We start from the raw sequence: 10,996 nt of genomic DNA, 5'->3' as shown, positions 1-10,996 counted from the left end.
CTTCAGTGTCACGTGGAGGTCTGGGACAGTGCCAGTGGAGTGGCAGACCGGGGTGGTGGTTCCCATTTTTAAAAAGGGACCGGAGGGTGTGTTCCAATTACCGTGGAATCACACTGCTCAGCCTCCCCGGGAAAGTCTACTCCAGGGAGCTGAAAGGAGGCTCCGGCCGATTGTCAAACCTCAGATTCAGGAGGAACAATGCGGCTTCCGTCCTGGCCGTGGAACAACGGACCAGCTCTTTACCCTCCCAGACTTCTGGAGGGGTCATGGGAGTTTGCTCATCCAGTCTACATGTGTTTTGTGGACTTGGAGAAGGCTTATGACCGTGTCCCTCGGGGAGTCTTGTGGGGGGTACTGTGGGAATATGGGGTACCGGGCTCGTTACTACGAGCTATCCAGTCCCTATATAACCAAAGTGAGAGCTGTGTCCTCATACTCGGCACAACGTCAAACACGTTCCCAGTGGGTGTTAGCCTCCGCCAGGGTTGCCCCTTGTCTCCGATTCTGTTTGTGGTTTTCATGGACAGGATCTCAAAGCTCAGCCGGGGGAGGAAGGGATCCGGTTTGGTGACCTTTGAATTACATCTCTGCTTTTTGCAGATGATGTGGTTCTTTTGGCTTCATCAAGCCGGGACCTCCAGCACTCGTTGGGGCGGTTTGCAGCCGAGTGCGAATCGGTTGGGATGAGAGTCAGCACCTCCAAGTCTGAGGCCATGGTTCTCTGCCGGAAAACGGTGGACTGCCCCCTCTGGGTGGAGAGAGAAACTGCCTCAAGAGAAGGAGTTCAAGTATCTCGGGGTCTTGTTCATGAGGCCCCCGGGCGCCTCCCGTTAGAGGAGTTCCAGGTCCAACTGGTAGGAGGCCCCGGGGAAGACCCAGAAAACGGTGGAGGGATTATATCTCTCTCCTGGCCTGGGAACGCCTCGGGGTCCAGGAGGAGCTGGACGTTGTGGCTGGGGAGAGGGACGTCTGGAAGGCCCTGCTGCCCCCGCGACCCGGCCCCGGATAAGCAGAGGAAAATGGATGGATGGATGGAGTAGAAGTGTCTGTAGCAGCAACAATGACAATATGATCCAATAATAATAGACCCCCCTCACCTTTATCAGACCAACATGTCAACTTCACACATGTTCAATAATCTCATCAGCAAATACCAGCTGAAGCAAGTTTCATTTGCTGTGGCATCAAACAGGACCTTTAAACTCACTTCAGGCTATATTTATGTATATTTATGAGTTGTGATCTTTCCCACCAGGCCCGAGTTGATGATGCTGATGATGAAGATGATGAGGTGACCTACAGCACTGTGAGAGCCTCTTCTTCTGCTGCTGATCCCATCGACCTCTACGCCACTGTCAACAAACCCAAAAAGTAAAACTGTAAGATGTTTTTTGCATCATAGATTTGACATTTTATGGATAAATCCAGTAGAGTTTAAATAAGATATGAGTTGTTTGGCTTAACGATGGCAAAGTGAGAATACAGCAGCAGCTAAATATATTGGTTTCTTACACTGTAAAAAATGTCTGTAGATTTGACAGTGAGAAACTGCTAAACCATGACAGTAAAAGACGTAAAATGATAAATGAGTTAATTCAGTTTCAGTAACAACAACACACCGTAAATGTATATATCAGCCAAAACTGTATTTTTTACTTTTTACATAAAAAAAAAAATACATTACTCTACTGTAAAATACACTGGCACCGTGTTTGTAATAATAATAATAATACATTAAATTTTTATAGCGCTTTAAAAGGTATTCAAAATCGCTTAACATAACAGAAATTAGACACACACAAACACAAAATGCAGCAAAAATATACTGAAATATATATACAAGCCATCATTTTTGCATATATTTTTTGTAAAAATGCTTTTTCCCCACTGTTAAATGTACTAAACACCATATTTCTGTATACTGTAATATTTAATGGTAAATTCTTTAATTCATGCGGCATTTATAAAGCGTTTCTTTTGATGGAAAAACGTATTTTTTAAGGTAAAATATGGAATAAAATGTCAATCTTAAACCGGAAATCAACAGTGCTAATATAATTTTACCGTAATATTAGAAAAAGTTGCACTGTATTTATTACGGTAAAGTTCTGGCAACCACACCTGCTGGTTTTTACCGTAAAACAATATTCTTTTTTTTTTACAGTGTACATAATATGTGTCCTTGCAGGGTCAGAATGAATGTTGTTAAAATGAAGTCTTGCTTGTTTTTTCTCATCATTGTTTTAATTGCTTGTTGTTTTTATTGCTTAATTAAATAAATGAATAGTCCCACAAGATTGCAAATTATTTCCCAGTCTGGTTTTGACATATTTTGAGTTACATGAGTTTTTTCTATGTTTGGTGCTTTTAGTATTTATCTGTCAGAAAAACTTCTTGACTTTCAAGCACAACACTTAGAGGTTCTAAAAATGTAAAAAGAGAGAAAACGCCCTGAACTATCTTGTTGGGGCTCAGAGTTTTTTTTAGAGTGTGGTACCACAACATGAGGAGGTCAATACTGTCCACTCACACTGAGCTGCAGAGACAAAAATATGCAGAATCTGACACATATGTGATTGTTTACCATCTTATTCCAAAATCATAATAAACCAGCATAATACTGTCTGCTGCTGAATCTGCTCAGATGCATCTTCTGCACCAAACAAAGAGAGTTATCAGTCAGTGGTGGACAGAGTACTCACATCATTATTAAATACAGTCCTAGAAGCAAAGTTGCAGTTGGCATCCTTTTCTTGCTAAAGCTCTGATTGTTTATTCAACAAATATGGAAAATGTGATTGTCACACATTTGACACACAAGATTTCATTCATGAAGACTGGGCCAAATGTAGAGAATTGTGTGAATGTAGTGTTATGAAGAAGAAGAAAAAAGGTGTGACTTAGAATTGCAGTCTGAGTGTAAAACAGGAAGTGTGCTCGCATTTCAGCAGAGTTGGTGCAGGGGAATGAGACATGAGCTAGTTGTTGTGTTGTATTTACCACTGTTGGTGTGGAAACAATCATGGAAACCTGTAACTAACACACTAAAAAATATATTTATTAAATATATTGAAATTACTTTGTGCATGTCAAATTTAAATTTAAAACATTTTTTCTTTCTTTCTATTAAAAAAAATAATTTTGTCATGAATACTTGTTTTTGCAAATGTTTATATATAGAGGTTTCTTTTTTGCAAAAATATTTAAATAAACTTAAGCATTTTTTAAAATTTAATTCTAGTGTGTAAAGTGTCTCTCAAACTTTTTGTTTGATTTCACATAAAAAGTAAAAATCTATATTATCTCTCTATATATATATATCATTATTTCTTATATTTACATTGTCAATGAATTCTTGATAAGAGTTTCAAATAAATCTTACATAATTTAATATTTTAAAAGGAGTTTCGTGCAGAATCATACAAAAATAATCCCACACAATCATCTCAGGTACAATACAATACAGTAAAAAATTTAATGAATATTTAAAAAGATAAAAAGAAGAGCGTAGAATAGATTTAAGGGTTTTATGGATTAAAGAAATAAATAAAAATAATTCTCAAATAAATAAATGAAAACAAACTAATAGTAATACTTATAATAAATGTATATAATGGCTGAGGCAGGTTGTATTAACTGTTTAGCTATTTAAAAGATTAAATTGTATATATAAAACAAAAAACCCCACAGATTTAATCTATTTGCATAAACGTTTTTTATTTTTCTTAAACATGTTCAAAAACTACTTTTTGCTTGTTTTGTTTCCCAACAAATTTAAAATATTTTTTCATTTTTTTCTGTTTTTATAAATCTTTTTTGTAATAAATACTTGTTGTTGCAAATGTGTTTGTGTGTGTGTGTATATATATATATATATAAATATAAATATATATAAATGTATATGAAGAAAAATTATAATAAATGTAAAAAAATTATATATATATATTTTTTTGCATAAATATTTTTTCTTTTTTTAAAGATGTCTAAAAAAAATCAAAAATAGACCGTGCTGTTGATTTTGCGTTTAGAATTTTTCTTTTAGCAAAACTATTTTTTTCTTTTTTTTTAAACATGCCCCAAAAATTACTTATTAATTTTTAATTTTTTTTCTATAATTACAATTTAAAAAAAAAAAAATACTTGATGTTGCAAATGTGTGTGTGAGAGAGATTTTTGGTGTAAATCTTTTTCTTTTTTTTAAACACTACAAATTTTTAAATAAATCTTTTATTTTTTACAAATAATTTTCTTATAAATACTAATATATACATACATATAGATACATGTGTGTGTTTGCGGATCTAGACGTTTTGTTAAAAACCTTTTTAATAATAATGTTAAAGAATTAAACACCAAAACAAACACAGATTTAATCCAATTTAAATCTGGACCTGTCTTTTGAAGCAGAGTGAGAGCTCTCTGCTGCTCCAGCGAGTCTACAATCATAGACGATCTTTGTTCCAGGAGTCCGTCTCTCTGACGCTCCTCCGAAATAAAAGAAAACAAATCCTCAGTTTAAATATTAAAACAAAATGCGTGGAGTATTTTCTATACAAAATAAAAAAATTACCCAAATGTAACTTGTTTTCATCGTCATTGCTTTTAAATTTAAAATAAAATAAAAAACACGGCGTTTATGTGTTCCGACATACCTTGTTTCTCTCCGGTGACTTCCGGCGGACGGACTGAACCAAAACAACATGCCAGCCGAGGAGGAGCCCGTGAGAGGAGGAAGAGGAGCAGAACGAGATGAAGAGGACAAACTCCAGATAATAAAAGGTGAGGTTCCTCTCAGCGGATCAGCTGGAGGATCAGAGTCACTGCAGCGGTCAGAAGAATCTGGTTTAGTTGATTTATTCTCGTTTTTCTGTCGGAGGTCAAAGACAAAGTCGATCTGCTGAAAACTCCATTAACCTTTAAATGATTTTAATGATTAATGTTGATTTAACAGATCAGAGACAAAAACAGGAAGACCAGCTGATAGTAGCTTCACATTATATACATTATAAATCATATAGGTAACACTTTCTATGAAGACTACATCTATAGTGCATTATGAGCATTCATAGTGAATTATAATGCTCATTATAATCAATCATAATGCATTATGACTGCACTCATAAACACATATAAAGCTTCATGATGCACTATATCAACAGTTATAAATATAGCTTATAATGACTTATAAATCCAAGTGTCTTATGAGTGCTCTTGACTGGTTATAAACTACAGGCTGACTGATGAGGCTTATAATACATTACAACTACTCATACCCCTCTATACACACACCTCAACAATCAATTGTTATAAGGACTCATAGGATGCCATAAGTATAAATAAATGATCAATGTATGCTTTAAGTAAAGTGAGGTTCATATAGACGCATTTATAATGCAGCATAGCTAATCATGATGAATCATGATTCATCATGATTCATCATGATTAGCTATGCTGCATTATAGATGCTATATTTATAACTGTTGATATAGTGCATCATGAAGCTTTATATGTGTTTATGAGTGCAGTCATAATGCATTATGATTGATTATAATGAGCATTATAATGCAGAATTCCACTTTTTCTTTTCTAAACATTTTATTTTCTTATTTTTGTTCCATGAACGCTGAAAGTAAAAGTGTCGCCTCTTTAAATCTCTAAACGTGTGAACAGTCTGAGCAGCTTCTACTGGATGACTTATAATATTTTCTCAGTTTAAGAACATTAAAGTGTTAATATCCTGTGTAGAGTTGTTCCAATTCTGATACCAGTATCAGAAATTGATCCAATTCTGCCGAAAATGCTGCATCGTTATCGACGAGTTCTAGTCCAGACACCGATCCGATACCACGTCATTTATTAAACGAGCTCTTCAAACAGCGGCAGCTGTTTTTTGTTGTTCCGAGCTCCAAGTTTCGACTTTCAAGTTCTGATTTTGAGTGTTAATAGTGTGTGTAGTTAAAGTGCTAATAGTGTGTGTAGTTAAAGTGTTAATAGTGTGTGTAGTTAAAGTGTTAATAGTGTGTGTAGTTAAAGTGCTAATAGTGTGTGTAGTTAAAGTGTTAATACTGTGTGTAGTTAAAGTGCTAATAGTGTGTGTAGTTAAAATGTTAATAGTGTGTGAAGTTAAAGTGTTAATAGTGTGTGTAGTTAAAGTGTTAATAGTGTGTGTAGTTAAAGTGTTAATAGTGTGTGTAGTTAAAGTGTTAATAGTGTGTGAAGTTAAAGTGTTAATAGTGTGTGTAGTTAAAGTGTTAATAGTGTGTGTAGTTAAAGTGTTAAACAGTGTGTGTGTTGTATCAGGAGCAGCGTTTCTGACCACGGTGGCGTCTGCAGGGCTGCTGTTCGGCTTCGGCTCCACGTTGGCGCTGGCCAGGAAGAAAAGCCCCGACTGGTTCAGTAAGGTGAAGGCTTCATCTTCATCATCATCATTATTAGGGCCTCGGGGCAATCGCACCGAGCACTACTGTTATACTGTGGATTTTTTCTTCTTCTTCCTCTTCCGGACGCAATTTCGTCCCGCTACTAGTATTATATATCAAAACGTGCGGTTTGATCGGGATCGGTGTGCTATTACTTTTCTCTACGGAATATTAATTTTTCGCTCTGGCATAATTTCACCTAGAGACTCCAATTAAACTTTAAACAGTAGACACAAGTCTTGTGTATCGGTGTATTAATCCACGTTTCGATAGGTCATATAGTTTTTTATCAATCCCTGTTCAATGACCATGATCATTTTTGGAGAAATTCTGAGATTATAATGGGTGTGTATTGCACGGAATGTTCGTGTCACAGTGTGTGACATCATCGCCAGAGTGTAGAGGGAGAGAAAAAACTGTCAAAAAATAAATTTGAAAACTGCGCTCCAGGCCGCAAATTCCACTCTACAGAAATAATTTATACATAGAAACGTAGGAAAATTAGTCTTCTCCCTCACAATCCTCTGGTAAAGCTGTCAGAGTTATAGTTTGGGCGTAGGACGCACAGATGATACACCAACACCACCAACAGCCTCATTGGCTCCCATATTAAAAACACAGGAAGATTTTGGAGAAAGTGAGATTTAACTGTTTTTTTAGATCGCTCTAACAAAGCTATTTTTTCATTCTTCTTTAAAAAAAACCATATGTAGACGTTCAGGAAGAACTCAGGACGCTCAAAGTGAAGTCGGATCAATGATAGGTATTATGGTTTTGACAAAAATGCTTTCTGTTCGAGGCCAGAAATTTCAGTCTGTCCACCTCTGCTGTCACGGTGCCGGAACATTAACAGCTGCAGTTAATTCTGTTGATTGCTTTGATGTGATAACAGTTACAGATACACACACACATGCGCGTTAGCGCTCACACTCCTTACACATGCTTCAAACACACAGGTAACTTTATGCGATTTTCGCTACACACACACACATTTTGAGGTTAAAGGGCATAGTTATAAATCTCTGAAGAATCTCATCATAGTGTACACTCACCGGCAGTAGCCCCCGTGGCCCTTTCAGAATTTCCTCAGAGGAAATTTTCTAGTTATTATTAATTCACAAATATCTCCTCAACAACAGTTTTATCTGGTCATTTCTGAGGAGAAAGAGGCTGAAAAAAAATAATTTAATTTGTCTTTTTAATAACAGCGAGTGTTGACGTGGTTTTATTATTTTAATCAATTTCATTTAAATAATTTTGTATGTTGTTAAGCACTAAGCCTGTCTGTCTCCCTGCAGGGTGTTGTGGGGACCTCGGCCCTCCCAGAGAGCGGGGCCTCTCTGGCCCTCAGGGCTCTGGGTTGGGGGTCTCTGTACGCCTGGGGGGGCGTCGGCCTGCTGGCAGCCGCCGCCTGGAGCGCCCTGGGAGTCCACAACGTGAGAATATTATAATAATAATAATTATTATTATATACAATAACAATAATAATTATAATTATATTATAATTATAATAATTATATATTATAATTCTTTACAATAATAATAATAATTATAATCTATAACAGTTATCTTTTAAGTTCATGTTCTTGTCTTAAGAAAGATCTTTCATAAAAATCCCATTACTGACCTCCTCCTCCTCCTCCTCCTCCTCTCTCTCCTCCTCCTCTCTCTCCTCCTCTCTCTCCTCCTCCTCTCTCTCCTCCTCCTCTCTCTCTCTCTCCTCCTCCTCCTCCTCCTCCTCCTCCTCCTCCTCCTCCTCCTCCTCCTCCTCCTCCTCCTCTCCTCCTCCTGCTCCTCCTCCAGCTCTCAGAGTTCAGACAGAAGATGAATTCTTTCTTCCCGTCGATCCCGAAGTCGTCCAACCAGACCGGATCAGAACCTGTAGACTGGGACGCTGTCCTCGGGACAAAGTGACGTCCTCCTGAACCTGAACCAGGACTTGAACCAGTAGACTAAGACTGTCCTGCTTCAGGACCTGTGGACCTGGACTCTGTCCTGCTGTAAAACCTGGACTTGTGGACTTGTTGTCCTGCAGCTGATCAGATTGTTTGTTTGTTTGTTTGTTTGTTTGTTGTGTAATAAATGCAGTTTGTTTGGAGGAGCGCTGGTTTCTCTCAGCAGGACGTCCTGGGGGGGCGGAGCTATAAAACTCCTTTTTTAGTTTTTCTTTGAGGAGAAAATATCAAAAATCAAAAACTTCCATTGACGAGCTCAGAAAGGATTCATTATTATTATTTTAACGTAATTTATCTGTTAGATTCTGAATTTATCAACTCAAGTTTTTGATTTTTTTTTTTAAATTAAATTTCCAGTTTTGGTGACATGTTGAATTTATCATTAAAATATTTCAACTTTCAATTTTAACAATATTTTTATTTTCTGTACAATTTGGACTTTTGTGAGAATCAATATTTACAATCTTTATCCTTTAAATGAGTCTCTACTCAATTGTATTAATATTATTATTTGACTTGTAAAATTAGGATTTTTTTCTCTTTAAAATAGCTTTTATTTAATAAAATTATTTTGGCAAACTTTTTATTTTTAAAATATTTAGACTATATTTTTAAAATTACGTTTTATTGTAAAAGTCTGATTTTATCCTCAAAATATTTAGAATATATTTGTTTTTAGTTTTATTTAAAGCTGGAAATCATCGACACGTTTATGAGCTCAAAAAGGAATTGTGTTAAATGTAGGAGACAAAAAATAAACAATAAAAACGTTTTTATCACAAAGTCTAAGTCGATATTTCAAGTTCAACCTTCTGAATAAAATGCTGATGTTAGTTTCAACATGAGCAAAATATTGTGACTTCATTTGAAAAAAAAAAAAGTATTCACAACATATTCTGATTCACTCTCATTTTTTGTTTTGTTCAGGACTTTATTAAAATATTCTGCCTTATTTATTTATTTATTGTAAAATCATCTTTAAAGCACAAAATGTTCAAATATTAATTTGGACTTTATTTCCAAAATATTCTGACTTTATTTACTATTTATCAACTAAATTTGAACTCCAAAATATTTACATTATTGTAAAATCAGAGTTTTAATGGACAAAATATTCTGAATCATTTTCTTATTTATTGTTGTGAAATTAGGATTTTTTCCCCCTAAAATATCCTAACTTTATTAAAACATTTTTGTATAAATTTGGACTTTATTTCCAAAATATTCTGATTTTCTTTATTTATGATAATTAAATTTTGACTCCATAAAGAGGATTTTATTGTGAAAAGCTGTGATAATGCTGATGAAGGAGGCGCGCTGCGTTCAGTGCATGAACGTTTATTAAACATCTGAAGAAACCAAACAGAGAAACGTTCTCTCTCTTTTATATCTCTTTACATCATTAGAACCGTTTCTGGAGACATGATGAGTTCCTTAAATAGAAGAGGGTGAGCGTCTATTTACAGGAGCGTGATGGCGTCTGGACCCGAACAGTTCTTAGAAAACAGAAAAGTGGCGTTTCGATACTGTCGTCGGCAAAATACTGATGGTCCAAGAATTCACATTAAAGTCAGAAAACAAACGTATTGCACCAAAACCAAGACTGAACATCCTCCGTCACTATCTACACCTCAAATAACCCCGCCCCCAAAACTCACTGACCCCGCCCCCAAAACTCTCTGACTCCGCCCCCAAAACTAATTGACCCCGCCCCCAAAAACAACTGACCCGCCCCGAAAAAAACCCACTGACCCCGCCCACAAACAAACACAAATGCCCACAGGACCCCGAGCGTCTCCACCGTCACACTTTGGTTAAAACGAAACTGACGAAAGAATAAAAAATAAAAAATACAAGTATTAAATATTTCTGTATTAAAATTACTTAAAAATCCCAAATAAACATTTTGCAGATGGAGCGATATATATTCTATATTTATATTCATTTGTACGTAAAAACATTTGTGTTCTTTAAATAAAAATATAATCGGGAGCCGCGCGGTCACACTGAGCGCGCTCCGTGGCGTGTCCGTGTCACGAGCGTCCGAGCCTGAAGAGTACCTCGCACATGAGCGCCGCCACCGAGCGGTCGAGCGCCGCCGCCAGCGACACGTCCAGCAGCCGGCTCTCGTACAGCACGAACTCCGCCCGGTTCTCCTGCACCCTCGCCATGGCCAGCAGCGCCTTGGCGGCGTGGCACATCATGTTGACGCTGGGCGGCTCCGGCGTGGTGGCGGCGGCGGCGGCGTGCGAGCTCTGCTGGTACTGAGCCACCGCCACGCTGTCCTCCAGGAAGCCGATCAGAGTTCCCACGCTGCCCTTCTGCAGGGCGATGCCGCGCGCCGCCGCCGGGTCGCCCTGCGCCAGGTTGGACAGCGCCGCCACCGCCATCTCCCGGCACACCTGGCTCCGCCGCTCGCCCACCAGACGCATCAACGCGGCGAAGAGCTTCTGCTGGCGGGCGAAGGGCGGCGTGGCGAGCAGCAGGTCCACGTTGGCGTCCTGCACGCTCAGCTTGCACAGACACTCCAGCACCAGCCGCTGCGGCGTCAGCGAGGAGGCGCCGGCGCCCGGCGAGCAGAACGGGTCCTGCGCCTCGGCGGACGGGCACACCATCCAGTGC

The 10,996-nt window shown here is 37.9% G+C and overlaps 2 protein-coding genes across 2 annotated transcripts in view; one reads left to right on the top strand and one right to left on the bottom strand.

Moving 5' to 3' along the window:
• Nucleotides 1–4,598: 4,598 nt before the first annotated feature.
• tmem242 (transmembrane protein 242) lies at nt 4,599–8,777 on the top strand. The gene is made up of 4 exons (XM_059356435.1): nt 4,599–4,779; nt 6,301–6,401; nt 7,718–7,855; nt 8,223–8,777. The coding sequence occupies exons 1-4, from the start codon at nt 4,701–4,703 to the stop codon at nt 8,331–8,333; spliced, it is 429 nt and encodes a 142-aa protein (XP_059212418.1). The 5' UTR covers nt 4,599–4,700; the 3' UTR covers nt 8,334–8,777.
• Nucleotides 8,778–10,113: 1,336 nt separating this feature from the next.
• The window catches only part of LOC131991237 (AT-rich interactive domain-containing protein 1B-like), a 27,246-nt gene continuing 26,363 nt past the window's right edge, over nt 10,114–10,996 (bottom strand). The window contains 1 exon segment of the mRNA XM_059356577.1: nt 10,114–10,996. This exon segment is cut by the window's right edge and continues 442 nt beyond it. Coding sequence (XP_059212560.1) covers nt 10,408–10,996 — 589 coding nt within the window. The 3' untranslated portion in view covers nt 10,114–10,407.

This window comes from Centropristis striata, chromosome 18, assembly GCF_030273125.1.
Source record: "Centropristis striata isolate RG_2023a ecotype Rhode Island chromosome 18, C.striata_1.0, whole genome shotgun sequence".
NCBI classification, from domain to species: domain Eukaryota; kingdom Metazoa; phylum Chordata; class Actinopteri; order Perciformes; family Serranidae; genus Centropristis; species Centropristis striata.
The sequence above is the reverse complement of the archived record's forward strand: the minus strand, read 5'-3'. Positions and strand labels throughout refer to the sequence as shown.